This window comes from Salmo salar, chromosome ssa19 (assembly GCF_905237065.1).
Source record: "Salmo salar chromosome ssa19, Ssal_v3.1, whole genome shotgun sequence".
NCBI lineage: Eukaryota > Metazoa > Chordata > Actinopteri > Salmoniformes > Salmonidae > Salmo > Salmo salar.
The window spans coordinates 80,544,263-80,560,989 of record NC_059460.1 but is presented as its reverse complement, the minus strand read 5'-3'; the positions used below and the strand labels follow the sequence as shown (position 1 = coordinate 80,560,989).

Sequence of the window (16,727 nt, the reverse complement as noted above, 5' to 3'; positions counted from 1 at the left end):
CGCCTGGTACGGCAACTGCACCGCCTGCAACCGCAAGGCTCTCCAGAGGGTGGAGTGGTCTGCCTAATGCATTACCAGGGGCAAACTACCTGCCCTCCAGGACACCTACAGCACCCGATGTCACATGAAGGACAAAAAGATCATCAAGGACATCAACCTCCCAAGCCACTGCCTGTTCACCCCGCTATCATCCAGAAGGTGAGGTCAGTAAAGGTGCATCAAAGCTGGGACCGAGAGACTGAAAAACAGTTTCTATCTCAAGGCCATCAGACTGTTAAACAGCCATCACTAGCACATTAGAGGCTGCTGCCTACAGGTATAGACAAGGAATCACTGTCCACTTTAAGGAATGGAACACTAGCCACTTTAATAATGTTTACATATCTGGCATTACTCATCTCATATGTATATACTGTTTTCTATACTATTCTACTGTATCTTAATCCATTCCGCTCTGACATCGCTCGTCTATATGTATATAGTCTTAATTCATTCCTACTTAGATTTGTGTGTATTGGGTATATGTTGTGTAATTACGCTAGCGTAATGCTAGGTCCTCTCTGTCAGGCCCTGTGGTGGGGGGATTGACGCTAACGCTCTTCTGTTAGCATGCTAGCTAGCATAATGCTAGGTCCTCTCTGTCAGGCCCTGTGGTGGGGGGATTGACGCTAACGCTCGTCTGTTAGCATGCTAGCTAGCATAATGCTAGGTCCTCTCTGTCAGGCCCTGTGGTGGGGGGATTGACGCTAACGCTCTTCTGTTAGCATGCTAGCTAGCATAATGCTAGGTCCTCTCTGTCAGGCCCTGTGGTGGGGGGGGATTGACGCTAACGCTCTTCTGTTAGCATGCTAGCTAGCATAATGCTAGGTCCTCTCTGTCAGGCCCTGTGGTGGGGGGATTGACGCTAACGCTCTTCTGTTAGCATGCTAGCTAGCATAATGCTAGGCCTTCTCTGACAGGCCCCACTGTGCTGGTAGGGGTTTCCTGAACACAGTCACACTGTTAGCTTCTTGTGTCCAACGTTCCTCTCATACTCAATCTACAGCCAAAGACAACAAACAAATATGTCTACGAAGCAACACCTATCACAATGTAGAAACTGTACTGTGACCTGGCTCAGTGTTGAGCCAGTATGTCTGTGCAGGGAAGTGATCGACTGTCTTCTTGCCTCGTTCAAATGCTCTCACTGGCTTTTCTCAGTAGACCCTAGATGTAGAGCAGGGGCCGTTATGTATCCAGAGTCTGATCTAGGATCAGGTCCCCATGTCCATATTAATCTCATGCATTGGTATCTAAAAGGCCAAACTGATCCTATGTCAGCACTCCAAACTCTGGTACATACGGCTCCCGATTCCCTGGTGGGTTGAACATTGATATAGCCAATGATTACCTGTCTGGTCCCAGTGGCTGCCTCATGCTGGCAGGGTGGTTGCCCCTCTTCTCACTGTCCTGATGCTGTAGACCAGATAGATAGAATTAGCTGTGTTAAAGTAGGGCTGGAGCAAAACCCTGAACATCCTCTTTAGGAGGAAGTTACTTGACCGAGTGTGCCTTTAAAACATATACTGTAGCTCCATTACACTATTTGCCAGAGCAGGAATGCCATAGAGTTGTTTCCTGTTACGTAACCCCTGTCACATGAAGAGGGCCCCATGAATGAGGCATTGCTGGACTCTGACCCAGAGCCATAGCGGGGGGGGGTCAAAGGGCAGAGCGCCTCACCTTGGCTAACGCTGATAGTACTCGTATTGCTGCTGAGCTGGACTTGACTTTGGAGCACAAACACACACACACACGCAAACATACACTAACACACACACACACACACACACACACACACACACACACACACACACACACACACACACACACACACACACACACACACACACACACACACACACACACACACACATAGGTACTCTCCCCAACATATTTGTACAGTAAAGCTAATACTTTTAATTTGGCTATATACTCCAGCATTTTGGATTTGAGATACAATGTGTTATATGAGGTGACAGTACAGAATGTCAACTTATATACCAAGGGTGTTCACATACATACACTATATATACAGCAGTATGTGGACACCCCTTCAAATTAGTGGATTCGGCTATTTCAGCCACACCCGTTGCTGACAGGTGAATAAAATCGAACACACAGCCATGCAATCTCCATAGACAAACATTGTCAGTAGAATGGCCTTACTGAAGAGCTCAGTGACTTTCAACGTGGCCCCGTTATAGGATGACACCTTTCTAACAAGTCAGTTTGTCAAATTTCTGCCCTGCTAGAGCTGCCCCCGGTCAACTTTAAGTGCTGTTATTGTGAAATGGAAATGTCTAGGAGCAACAACAGCTCAGCCGAGTACTGAAGCGCAAAAATTGTCTGTCCTCGTCTGTCCTGGAAGCAACGTCAGCACAAGAACTGTTCGTCGGGAGCTTCAGGAAATGGGTTTCCATGTGCAGTGCCAAGCGTCGGCTGGAGTGGTGTAAAGCTTGCCACCATTGGGCTCTGGAGCAGTAGAAACGCGTTCTCTGGAGTGATGAATCACGCTTCACCATCTGGCAGTCCGACGGATGAATCTGGGTTTGGCAGATGCCAGGAGAACGCTACCTGCCCGAATGCATAGTGTCAACTGTAAAGTTTGGTGGAGGAGGAATAATGGTCTGGGGCTGTTTTTCATGGTTCGGGCCCCTTAGTTCCAGTGAAGGGGAATCTTAACGCTACAGCATACAATGACATTCTAGACGATTCTGTGCTTCCAACTTTGTGGCAACAGTTTGGGAAAGGCCCTTTCCTGTTTCAGCATGACAAAACCCCCGTGCATAAAGTGAGGTCTAATTGCCCAACATCAGTGCCGACCTAACTAATTCTCTTGTGGCTGAATGGAAGCAAGTCCGCGCAGCAATGTTCCAACATCTAGTGGAAAGCCTTCCCAGAAGAGAGGAGGCTGTTATAGCAGTAAAGGGGGGACCAACTCCATATGAATGCCCATGATTTTGGAATGAGATGTTCGACGAGGTGTCCACATACTTTGTGTATCTGTTTAACCGTTTAGAAATGAAAGCACTTTATGTATCTAATCCCCCCATTTGAAGATGTCATAGGTATTTACTCTTAAAGTGTATTAAATGTAGTCAAGTGTAGTATTTGGTCCTATATTCCTAGTACGCAATGATTACATCAAGCTTGTGACTCTACAGACTTGTTGGATTCATTTGCTGTTTGTTTTGGTTGTGTTTCAGATTATTTTGTGCCCAATAGAAATGAATGGTAAATAATGTATTGTGTCATTTTGGAGTCACTTTTATTGTAAATAAGAATATAACATGTACACACATACACACACACACCCACACACCCACACACACACACACACACACACACACACACACACACACACACACACACACACACACACACACACACACATACACACACATACACACACACACACGTATGTTGCTTATACAGAGCATCAGCCCTAATTTGGTCACTGACACAACACATGCTACAGGAGAGAAGTGGAGGTCATCCATCTTATAATAGGACATGTCTGCCTGGTCTAAATGAACTCTTTCTCAGTCTATGTAACCCACGGCTGTGGGGCCATATTAAAAGTCAAAAACAAAAAACAACCAATCAAAATGCCTGTTCATACATTGAACATGATACAAGACTATCTGGAAGAATATATGGTTTAATTGCTTAGCATTAAGTGTACATTCTTTGTATTTTGTGAGAATTAGGTTGTATCTCAAATAGCACCCTACTTCCTATACAGAACCCTCTTTTGGCCCTGGTCAACAGTAATGCACTATAAAGGGAATAGGGTGCCATTTTGGATGTAGCTTTGTTCTCGGTCTGTCTCACCTGCTCTGGGCCTGGCCCCCCAGAGGCCTCCTGGTCGGGTTGACTCGTGCAGGTCTTCCTCCTCCAGTCAGGCAGGCTGTTGTGCTTCGAGCTGTGTGAACCCCTCCGAATGCTCTTGCCCTGGGAACTTTTGGCATCGGGAACGCTGGGGGAAAAAAGGGAGGGGGAATAACAATCATTTTCAGGTCTTTCATCAGAAACAAATATATGATGTATATCTGCACTGGAGGGAGGGAGGGGGGCTACTCACTTGAAGAAGGAGGCACTCCTAACCACAGATCTAGGATCAGGCTACTCTATCCCCATTCCAAACCATAATCATCAGGTAGTTTCTGGACTAGTGATTAGGAGCAACTTCTACCTTCTAGGGTTGGGTTCAATTCCATTTCAATTCCAGTGAATTCAGGAAGTACAATGGAATTCCAATTTCAATTCTCTTCAATGCTTTTCAATGAGGAAAATTGGGAAAATAAATGTTATTTACTTTCTGAATTGACTGGAATTTAAAATGGGATTGACCCTGCCACCTACTACGGTGTCGGGACAATAGGGTGCCTACCTAAGGCAGGGGCTATTGCTGACATGTTTCTTCCGGTGTCCCTGAACGTACGGATCCACATCTGAAGGGTAGAGACATTTATTAATGAATTTATTCATTCATAGTTGACAGGAAACCAATGCACTTTAATCAACATTTCACGTTTTCACATCAACACTCGTTTCCATACCTAGTGAGATCAGCGACAGGTATTCATTCCTCAGTGAGAAACGTTGTAATGCTTTATGACATAGCTAACTTGTTATACTAATAGGACATTTATTGGTTTAGCTAAGCCTGAAAGTGTATGCTGCACATCTGATTATCACAGTACAGTGTGCATACGGACACACACACACACACACACACACACACACACACACACACACACACACACACACACACACACACACACACACACACACACACACACACACACACACACACACACACAATGTATGTGATTCCTGCTTACAAGCAAAAATGAAAGCAGGAAACACCAGTGACTCGGTCTATAAAAAAGTGGTCAGATGAAGCAGATGCTAAGCTACAGGACTGTTTTGCACAGACTGGAGTATGTTCCGGGATTCTTCCGATGTCATTGAGGAGTACACCACATCAGTCACTGGCTTTATCAATAAGTGCTTCGAGGACGTCGTCCCCACAGTGACTGTACGTACATACCCCAACCAGAAGCCATGGATTACAGGCAACTTCCGCACTGAGCTAAAGGGTAGAGCTGCTGCTTTCAAGGAGAAGGACTCTAACCCGGAACCTTATAAGAAATTCCGCTATGCCCGCCGACGAACCATCAAACAGGCAAAGCGTCAATACAGGGCTAAGATCGAATCGTACTACACCGGTTCTGACACTCATCTTATGTGGCAGAGCTTGCAAACTATTACAGACTACAAAGGGAAGCACAGTCACGAGCTGCCCAGTGACATGAGCCTGGACAAAAGGAACACATATGTGAGAATGCTATTCATTGAATACAGCTCAGCGTTCAATATCATAGTACCCTTAAAGCTCATCACTAAGCTAAGGATCCTGGGACTAAACACCTCTCTCTGCAACTGGATCCTGGACTTCCTGACGGGCCGCCCCCAGGTGGTGAGGGTAGGTAGCAACACATCTGCCTCGCTGATCCTCAACACTGGACCCCACAGGGGTGCTCAGTCCCCTCCTGTACTCCCTGTTCACCCACGACTGCATGGCCAGGCACGACTCCAACACCATCATTAAGTTTGCAGACGACAAAAGTGGTAGGCCTGATCACCGACAACGACGAGACAGCCTATAGGGAGGAAGTCAGAGACCTGGCCGGGTGGTGCCAGAATAACAACCTATCCCTCAACGTAACCAAGACTAAGGAGATGATTGTGGACTACAGGAAAAGGAGGACCGAGCATGCTCCCATTCTCATCGACGGGGCTGTAGTGGAGCAGGTTGAGAGCTTCAAGTTCCTTGGTGTCCACATCACCAACAAACTAGAATGGTCCAAACACACCAAGACAGTCGTGAAGAGGGCACGACAAAGCCTATTCCCCCTCAGGAAACTAAAAAGATTTGGCATGGGTCCTCAGATCCTCAAAAGGTTCTACAGCTGCAACATTGAGAGCATCCTGACTGGTTGCATTACTGCCTGGTATGGCAATTGCTTGGCCTCCGACCTCAAGGCACTACAGAGGGTAGTGTGAACGGCCCAGTACATCACTGGGGCTAAGCTGCCTGCCAACCAGGACCTCTACACCAGGCGGTGTCAGAGGAAGGCCCTAAAAAATGTCAAAGACCCCAGCCACCCCAGTCATAGACTGTTCTCTCTACTACCGCATGGCAAGTGGTACCGGAAGAGGTCGACCGATTATGATTTTTCAACGCCGATACCGATTATTGGAGGACCCAAAAGGCCGATGCCGATTAATCGGCCGATTTTTTTAAAATTGTATTTGTAATAATGACAATTACAACAATACTGAATGAACACTTATTTTAACTTAATATAATACATCAATCAAATCAATTTAGCCTCAAATAAATAATGAAACATGTTCAATTTGGTTTAAATATTGCAAAAACAAAGTGTTGGAGAAGAAAGTAAAGGTGCAATATGTGCCATGTAAAAAAGCTATCGTTTAAGTTCCTTGCTCAGAACATGAGAACATATGAAAGCTGGTGGTTCCTTTTAACATGAGTCTTCAATATTCCCAGGTAAGAAGTTTTAGGTTGAGGTTATTATAGGACTATTTCTCTCTATACCATTTGTATTTCATATACCTTTGACTTTTGGATGTTCTTATAGGCATTTTAGTATTGCCAGAGTAACAGTATAGCTTCCATCCCTCTCCTCGCCCCTACCTGGGCTCAAACCAGGAACACATCAACATCAGCCACCCTCGAAGCATCGTTACCTATCGCTCCACAAAAGCCGCGGCCCTTGCAGAGCAAGGGGAACAACTACTTCAAGGTCTCAGAGCGAGTAACGTTTGAAACGCTATTAGTGCGCACCCCGCTAACTAGCTAGCCATTTCACATCGGTTACACCAGCCTAATCTCGGGAGTTGATAGGCTTGAAGTCATAAACAGCGCAATGCTTGAAGCATTGCGAAGAGCTGCTGGCAAACGCACGAAAGTGCTGTTTGAATGAATGCTTACGAGCCTGCTGCTGCCTACCATCGCTCAGTCAGACTGCTCTATCAAATCATTGACTTAATTATAACATAATAACACACAGGAATACGAGCCTTTGGTCATTAATATGGTCGAATCCGGAAACGATCAATATTTAGACTTAGAGATGCCACCCGTTAGATAAAATACAGAACCGTTCCATATTTTATCTAATGGGTGGCATCCCTAAGTCTAAATATTGCTGTTACATTGCACAACCATCAATGTTATGTCATAATTATTTACAATTCTGGCAAATTAATTACGGTCTTTGTTAGGAATAAATGGACTTCACACAGTTCACAACGAGCCAGGCGGCCCAAACTGCTGCATATACCCTGACTGCTTGCACGGAACGCAAGAGAAGTGACACAATTTCCCTAATTATAAGAAATTAATGTTAGCAGGCAATATTAACTAAATATGCAGGTTTAAAAATATATACTTGTGTATTGATTTTAAAGAAAGGCATTGATGTTTATGGTTAGGTTTGGTGCAACGACAGTGCTAAATCATCACACGTTTGGCGAAGTAGGCTGTGATTCGATGAGAAATTGACAGGCACCGCATCGATTATATGCAACGCAGGACACGCTAGATAAACTAGTAATATCATCAACCATGTGTAGTTAACTAGTGATTATGTGAAGCTTGATTGATTTTTATAAGTTTAATGCTAGCTAGCAACTTACCTTGGCTTCTTGCTGCCCTCGCGTAACACGTAGTCAGCCTGTCACGCAGGCTCCTCGTGGAGTGCAAAGTAAGGCAGGTGGTTAGAGCGTTGGACTAGTAACCGGAAGATTGCAAAAACGAATCCCCGAACTGACAAGGTAAAAATCTGTCGTTCTGCCCCTGAACAAGGCAGTTAACCCACCGTTCCTAGGCCGTCATTGAAAATAAGAATGTGTTCTTAACCTGTTGGGGCTAGGGGGCAGTATTTTCACGGCTGGATAAAAAAAACGTACCCGATTTAATCTGGTTACTAATCCTACCCAGTAACTAGAATATGCATATACTTATTATATATGGATAGAAAACACCCTAAAGTTTCTAAAACTGTTTGAATGGTGTCTGTGAGTATAACAGAACTCATTTGGCAGGCAAAACCCTGAGACATTTTCTGACAGGAAGTGGATACCTGATGTGTTGAATTACCTTTAAGCCTATGCCATTGAAACACACAGGGGCTGATTAATGTTTTGGCACTTCCTATTGCTTCCACTAGATGTCACCAGCCTTTACAAAGTGTTTTGAATCTTCTACTATGAGATCTGACCGAACAAGAGCCTTGGAACGGTGATGGCCGATTAGACTCTGGCGTGCGAGGTCATGTTGGGTACCCTCGTTCCAAAACGTTTTAAAAGAGAATGCATTCGTCCACCTTGAATATTATTCATGTTCTGGTTAAAAAAGGCCCTAATGATTTATGCTATACAACGTTTGACATGTTTGAACGAACGTAAATATATTTTTTCCCCTCGTTCATGACGAGAAGTCCGGCTGGCTTAGATCATGTGCTAACAACACGGATCTTTTTGGATATAAATGATGAGCTTTTTTGAACAAAACTACATTCGTTATGGACCTGGGATTCCGGGAAGTGACATCTGATGAAGAGAATCAAAGGTAATGGATTATTTACATAGTATTTTCGATTTTAGATCTCTCCAACATGGCCGTTTGTCTGTATAGCGAAGCATATTTTTCTGGGCGCAGTGCTCAGATTATTGCAAAGTGTGATTTCCCAGTAAGGTTATTTTTAAATCTGGCAAGTTGATTGCGTTCAAGAGATGTAAATCTATAATTCTTTAAATGACAATATAATATTTTACCAATGTTTTCTAATTTTAATTATTTAATTTGTGGTGCTGACTTGACTGCCGGTTATTGGAGGGAAACGATTTCCTCAACATCAATGCCATAGTAAAACGCTGTTTTTGGATATAAATATGAACTTGACAGAACTAAAAATGCATGCATTGTCTAACATAATGTCCTAGGAGTGTCATCTGATGGAGATTGTAAAAGGTTAGTGCATCATTTTAGCTGGTTTTATGGTTTTGGTGACCCTGTCTTTGAATTGACAAAACATTACACACAGCTATTGTCAATGTACTCTCCTAACATAATCTAACTTTATGCTTTCGCCGTAAAACCTTTTTGAAATCGGACAACGTGGTTAGATTAAGGAGATGTTTATCTTTCAAAGGGTGTAAGATAGTTGTATGTTTGAAAAATTTGAATTTTGACATTTATTTGGTTTCAAATTTGCCGCTCTTGAAATGCACCTGCTGTTGATAGGGTGCACCACGGGTGGCACGCTAGCGTCCCACATAGCCCCAAGAGGTTTTAACTGACCTGCCTAGTTAAATAAAGATATTTAAAAAAAAATTAAATCGGCCAAATCGGTGTCCAAAAATACCCATTTCCGATTGTCATGAAAACTTGAAATCGGCCCTAATTAATCGGCCATTCCGATTAATCTGTCGACCTCTATACCGGAGTGCCAAGTCTAGGACAAAAAAGCTTCTCAACAGTTTTTACCTCCAAGCCATAAGACTCCTGAACAGGTAATAAAATGGCTACCCGGACTATTTGCGTTGTGTGCCCCCCCAACCCCTCTTTTGCTGCTATCCTCAAGGCCTTCATTCCTAACCCTCTCTCCCTCCTTCTCTTTCTCTCGCTCCCTCCATCCATTTTTCCCTCTGTGCCTGCTGCCTAGTACAATACTCCCATAAGAGGACATAGTACTGTACTCTACCTATCATCAGCAATGTAATTAATGGGTTCTGTCTAGTGCCTACTGCTACCCGGTCCAAATTCTGTCTACTGCTACCCGGTCCAAAGGCTATACCGCAGCACCACAGGGGCTAACATTAGCATCCCAGGGCTGTGATTAGCCTGCGAGCCCAGAGCATGGACGACGGGCAATATATAGCCTCAAAATGCAAGGAACAGAGTCAGAAAGAGAGAATCAGAGAGTCAGAGAGAGAAAGAAAGAGTCGGAGAGAGAAAGACAGAGCCAATCATGTAACATTTGAAATGTCTATATTCTTTTAACACAGGCAGAGAGAATCAGAGAGTCAGAGAGAGAGAGAATCAGAGAGTCAGAGAGAGAGAATCAGAGAGTCAGAGAGAGAGAATCAGAGAGTCAGAGAGAGAGAATCAGAGAGTCAGAGAGAGAGAATCAGAGTCAGAGAGAAAGAGAGAAAGAGAGAATCAGAGTCAGAGAGAATCAGAGAGAGAGAGAATCAGAGAGAGAGAGAATCAGAGAGAGAATCAGAGAGTCAGAGAGAAAGAATCAGAGAGTCAGAGAGAGAGAATCAGAGTCAGAGAGAAAGAGAGAAAGAGAGAATCAGAGTCAGAGAGAATCAGAGAGAGAGAGAATCAGAGAGAGAGAGAATCAGAGAGAGAATCAGAGAGTCAGAGAGAAAGAATCAGAGAGTCAGAGAGAGAGAATCAGAGTCAGAGAGAAAGAGAGAAAGAGAGAATCAGAGTCAGAGAGAATCAGAGAGAGAGAGAATCAGAGAGAGAGAGAATCAGAGAGTCAGAGAGAGAATCAGAGAGTCAGAGAGAGAATCAGAGTCAGAGAGAATCAGAGAGAGAGAGAATCAGAGAGAGAGAGAATCAGAGAGTCAGAGAGAGAATCAGAGAGTCAGAGAGAGAGAATCAGAGAGTCAGAGAGAAAGAATCAGAGTCAGAGAGAGAGAGAATCATACAGTCAGAGAGAGAAAGAGAGAATCCAATAAAGCCCTTTGAATTAATTAAATAAAGATTAAATAAATAAAAATGTAATAAAATACTGAATTGAGAGAGAGACCAAGAGATACAGAGGGAGAGACAGAGAGAGAGAGAGAGACAAGAGAGAGAGACAGAGAGAGACAGAGAGAGACAGAGACACAAAGGGAGAGAGCGAAAGAGAGAGAGCGACAGCGAAAGAGAGAATCAGATAGACAGAGAGAGACATCGAGAGAGACAGAGAGATATATAAAGAGACAGAGACACAAAGAGAGAGAGAGAACGACAGAGAGAGAGATAGAAAGCGACAGAGACACAGAGAGAGAAAGAGAGAGAATGACAGAGAGAGATAGAAAGAGACAGAAACACAGAGTCAGAGAGAGAGCGAAAGAGAGAGAGATAGAAAGAAACAGAGAGAGAGAGACAGCCAGAGACAGAGAGAGAGAGAGAGATAGAAAGAAACAGAGACACAGAGAGAGAGAACGACAGAGAGAGATAGAAAGAAACAGAGACACAGAGAGAGAGAGTCAGAGAGATAGAGAGAGAGAGAGATAGAAAGAAACAGAGACACAGAGAGAGAACGACAGAGAGAGATAGAAAGAAACAGAGACACAGAGAGAGAGAACGACAGAGAGAGATAGAAAGAAACAGAGACACAGAGAGAGACAGCCAGAGACACAGAGAGAGAGAGAGATAGAAAGAGACAGAGACACAGAGAGAGAGAGACAGCCAGAGACAGAGAGAGAGAGAGACAGCCAGAGACAGAGAGAGAGATAGAAAGAAACAGAGACACAGAGAGAGAGAACGACAGAGAGAGATAGAAAGAGACAGAAACACAGAGAGAGAGAGTCAGAGAGAGAGAGAGATAGAAAGAGAGAGCGACAGCTCAGGCTTTCCAAAATCGACAGGAGAGTTGGAGTTAGCGATGTAGCGCTACTTCTTAGCCTGCTGGAGTACAGTACTTCATCTCATGCCCTGTGCACCCCCCTAGTGAGAACTAAATGTAGGGTGAACTGTACTGGGGGGTGACCATGAAGGAATGAGTAGGGTGTAGGGTGGACTGTGTTGGGGGGGGTAACCATGTAGGAATGAGTAGGGAGTAGGGTGGACTGTGTTGGGGGGTGACCATGTTGGAATGGGTAGGGTGGACTGTGTTGGGGGGTGACCATGTTGGAATTAGTAGGGTGTAGGGTGGACTGTGTTGGGGGGTGACCATGTTGGAATGGGTAGGGTAGACTGTATTGGGGGGTAACCATGTTGGAATGAGTAGGGTGTAGGGTGGACTGTATTGGGGGGTAACCATGTTGGAATTAGTAGGGTGTAGGGTGGACTGTATTGGGGGGTAACCATGTTGGAATGAGTAGGGTGTAGGGTGGACTGTATTGGGGGGTAACCATGTAGGAATGAGTAGGGAGTAGGGTGGACTGTGTTGGGGGGTGACCATGTTGGAATGGGTAGGGTGGACTGTGTTGGGGGGTGACCATGTTGGAATGAGTAGGGTGTAGGGTAGACTGTATTGGGGGGTAACCATGTTGGAATTAGTAGGGTGTAGGGTGGACTGTATTGGGGGGTAACCATGTTGGAATGAGTAGGGTGTAGGGTGGACTGTATTGGGGGGTAACCATGTTGGAATGAGTAGGGTGGACTGTATTGGGGGGTAACCATGTAGGAATGAGTAGGGAGTAGGGTGGACTGTGTTGGGGGGTGACCATGTTGGAATGGGTAGGGTGGACTGTGTTGGGGGGTGACCATGTTGGAATTAGTAGGGTGTAGGGTGGACTGTATTGGGGGGTAACCATGTTGGAATGAGTAGGGTGTAGGGTGGACTGTATTGGGGGGTAACCATGTTGGAATGAGTAGGGTGTAGGGTGGACTGTATTGGGGGGTAACCATGTTGGAATGAGTAGGGTGGACTGTATTGGGGGGTGACTATGTTGGAATGAGTAGGGTGTAGGGTGGACTGTGTTGGGGGTGACCATGTTGGAATGAGTAGGGTGGACTGTGTTGGGGGGTAACCATGTTGGAATGAGTACGGTGTAGGGTGGACTGTGTTGGGGGGTAACCATGTTGGAATGAGTAGGGTGGACTGTGTTGGGGGGTAACCATGTAGGAATGAGTAGGGTGGACTGTATTGGGGGGTGACCATGTAGGAATGAGTAGGGTGTAGGGTGGACTGTGTTGGGGGTGACCATATAGGAATGAGTAGGGTGGACTGTGTTGGGGGGTAACCATGTTGGAATGAGTAGGGTGTAGGGTGGACTGTGTTGGGGGTGACCTTGTTGGAATGAGTAGGGTGTAGGGTGGACTGTGTTGGGGGGTAACCATGTTGGAATGAGTAGGATGGATTGTGTTGGGGGGTAACCATGTTGGAATGAGTAGGGTGTAGGGTGGACTGTGTTGGGGGGTAACCATGTAGGAATGAGTAGGGTGGACTGTGTTGGGGGGTAACCATGTAGGAATGAGTAGGGTGGACTGTGTTGGGGGGTGACTATGTTGGAATGAGTAGGGTGTAGGGTGGACTGTATTGGGGGGTAACCATGTTGGAATGAGTAGGGTGGACTGTGTTGGGGGGTAACCATGTTGGAATGAGTAGGGTGTAGGGTGGACTGTGTTGGGGGGGTAACCATGTTGGAATGAGTAGGATGGACTGTGTTGGGGGGTAACCATGTTGGAATGAGTAGGGTGGACTGTGTTGGGGGGTAACCATGTTGGAATGAGTAGGATGGACTGTGTTGGGGGGTAACCATGTTGGAATTAGTAGGGTGTAGGGTGGACTGTGTTGGGGGGGTGACCATGTTGGAATGAGTAGGGTGGACTGTGTTGGGGGGTAACCATGTAGGAATGAGTAGGGTGTAGGGTGGACTGTATTGGGGGGTAACCATGTTGGAATGAGTAGGGTGGACTGTGTTGGGGGGTAACCATGTAGGAATGAGTAGGGTGTAGGGTGGACTGTATTGGGGGGTAACCATGTTGGAATGAGTAGGGTGGACTGTGTTGGGGGGTGACCATGTTGGAATGAGTAGGGTGGACTGTGTTGGGGGGTAACCATGTTGGAATGAGTAGGGTGGACTGTTTTGGGGGGTAACCATGTTGGAATGAGTAGGGTAGACTGTGTTGGGGGGTAACCATGTAGGAATGAGTAGGGTGTAGGGTGGACTGTGTTGGGGGGTGACCATGTTGGAATGAGTAGGGTGGACTGTGTTGGGGGGTAACCATGTTGGAATGAGTAGGGTGTAGGGTGGACTGTATTGGGGGGTGACCTTGTTGGAATGAGTAGGGTGTAGGGTGGACTGTACTGGGGGGTAACCATGTTGGAATGAGTAGGGTGTAGGATGGACTGTATTGGGGGGTAACCATGTTGGAATGGGTAAGGTGTAGGATGGACTGTGTTGGGGGGTAACCATGTTGGAATGGGTAAGGTGTAGGATGGACTGTGTTGGGGGGTAACCATGTTGGAATGGGTAAGGTGTAGGATGGACTGTGTTGGGGGGTAACCATGTTGGAATGGGTAAGGTGTAGGATGGACTGTGTTGGGGGGTAACCATGTAGGAATGGGTAGGGTGGACTGTGTTGGGGGGTGACCATGTTGGAATGAGTAGGGTGGACTGTGTTGGGGGGTAACCATGTTGGAATGGGTAAGGTGTAGGATGGACTGTGTTGCGGGGTAACCATGTAGGAATGGGTAAGGTGTAGGATGGACTGTGTTGGGGGGTAACCATGTTGGAATGAGTAGGGTGGACTGTACTGGGGGGTGAACCGGATTGGGTGGGGGTTACTTACACACAACTTCCTCTTGGCTGGATGCCTCTGAACCGTCCTCCTTGTCGGGCTTCCCCAGGGCTGCAGGGTTACCTGGTGAGAGCCACAGACACAGGCTGTGTTTGAGAGCATCAAAACATTGATGCATCATGGGTAAATTGTGACAGACTGATCTACAAATAACATGGAGCAGTTATTTATGATGCAAGGTGATTTGTAGTCTCGACTTTCCTTTGAAGTCGGCTGCAATGTTGAACGTGCCCACACTCTCAATCTAATTCCACCTCAAAATACCCCATAATGACTTGCCCAGAGGAAAACTGTTATTGGTGTCAGGTGAACTAGTATAATGACGCACCAAGTCAGACAAGCCGCCGCCACGGGGAGGGGAAACACTGCTGTTAGCCACAGAGGCACACCTGATCTGACCTGTGTCCCTCCACTTCACCACCTGGCCCTTTGATCACTCAGACGTGTGTGGATCACTCAACACCTCCCAGGGAACCCACAGGAGGGAGGACAGGGCTCAGGGAGGAGGACAGGGCTCAGGGAGGAGGACAGGGCTCAGGAAGGAGGACAGGGCTCAGGGAGGAGGACAGGGCTCAGGGAGGAGGACAGGGCTCAGGGAGGAGGACAGGGCTCAGGGAGGAGGACAGGGCTCAGGTGGAAGGTGTTGGACACACAAACCCCCAGGTTGTCTGCCCTCGGCTGTCACCCTCCACCATCACCTGTCTCTCAGGTAGGGCTGTCACCTGTCTCTCAGGTAGGGCTGGGCAAACAGGTTGAGGTGTGTCTGTGTCCTAAATGGGACCCTATTCCATATATAGTGCACTACAAGTCAGTTTGATGTCTCTGATGTCCCAAGCTGCTTCATGATGCATCATGATGTATCCCTTATAAACAGTGGTTTCCCATGATGCATCATGATGTATCCCTTATAAACAGTGGTTTCCCATGATGCATCATGATGTATCCCTTATAAACAGTGGTTTCCCATGATGCATCATGATGTATCCCTTATAAACAGTGGTTTCCCATGATGCATCATGATGTACAGTGAGGGAAAAAAGTATTTGATCCCCTGCTGATTTTGTACGTTTGCCCACTGACAAAGAAATGATCAGTCTATAACTTTAATGGTAGGTTTATTTGAACAGTGAGAGACAGAATAACAACAACAAAAATCCAGAAAAACGCATGTCAAAATTGTTATAAATTGATTTGCATTTTAATGAGGGAAATAAGTATTTGACCCCCTATCAATCAGAAAGATTTCTGGCTCCCAGGTGTCTTTTATACAGGTAACGAGCTGAGATTAGGAGCACACTCTTAAAGGGAGTGCTCCTAATCTCAGCTTGTTACCTGTATAAAAGACACATGTCCACAGAAGCAATCAATCAGATTCCACCATGGCCAAGACCAAAGAGCTCTCCAAGGATGTCAGGGACAAGATTGTAGACCTACACAAGGCTGGAATGGGCTACAAGACCATCGCCAAGCAGCTTGGTGAGAAGGTGACAACAGTTGGTGCGATTATTCGCAAATGGAAGAAACACAAAAGAACTGTCAATATCCATCGGCCTGGGGTTCCATGCAAGATCTCACCTCGTGGAGTTGCAATGATCATGAGAACGGTGAGGAATCAGCCAAGAACTACACGGGAGGATCTTGTCAATGATCTCAATGCAGCTGGGACCATAGTCACCAAGAAAACAATTGGTAACACACAACGCCGTGAAGGACTGAAATCCTGCAGCGCCTGCAATGTCCCCCTGCTCAAGAAAACACATATACATGCCCGTCTGAAGTTTGCCAATGAACATCTGAATGATTCAGAGGACAACTGGGTGAAAATGGTGTGGTCAGATGAGACCAAAATGGAGCTCTTTGGCATCAACTCAACTCGCTGTGTTTGGAGGAGGAGGAATGCTGCCTATGACCCCAAGAACACCATCCCCACCGTCAAACATGGAGGTGGAAACATTATGCTTTGGGGGTGTTTTTCTGCTAAGGGGACAGGACAACTTCACCGCATCAAAGAGACGATGGACGGGGCCATGTACCGTCAAATCTTGGGTGAGAACCTCCTTCCCTCAGCCAGGGCATGGAAAATGGGTCGTGGTTAGGTATTCCAGCATGACAACGA

At 46.0% G+C, this 16,727-nt stretch overlaps 1 protein-coding gene across 1 annotated transcript in view; it reads right to left on the bottom strand.

Annotated features, from left to right (window-relative positions):
- The window catches only part of LOC106579688 (zinc finger CCHC domain-containing protein 2), a 76,364-nt gene that overhangs the window by 7,411 nt on the left and 52,226 nt on the right, over positions 1–16,727 (bottom strand). Inside the window, exons 7-10 of the mRNA XM_014159820.2 lie at positions 14,603–14,674; positions 4,436–4,496; positions 3,877–4,021; positions 1,391–1,455 (exon numbers count right to left, since the gene is read on the bottom strand). Of these exons, the coding sequence (XP_014015295.2) occupies positions 1,391–1,455; positions 3,877–4,021; positions 4,436–4,496; positions 14,603–14,674 (343 nt within the window). The remainder of the gene's footprint in view (positions 1–1,390; positions 1,456–3,876; positions 4,022–4,435; positions 4,497–14,602; positions 14,675–16,727) is intronic.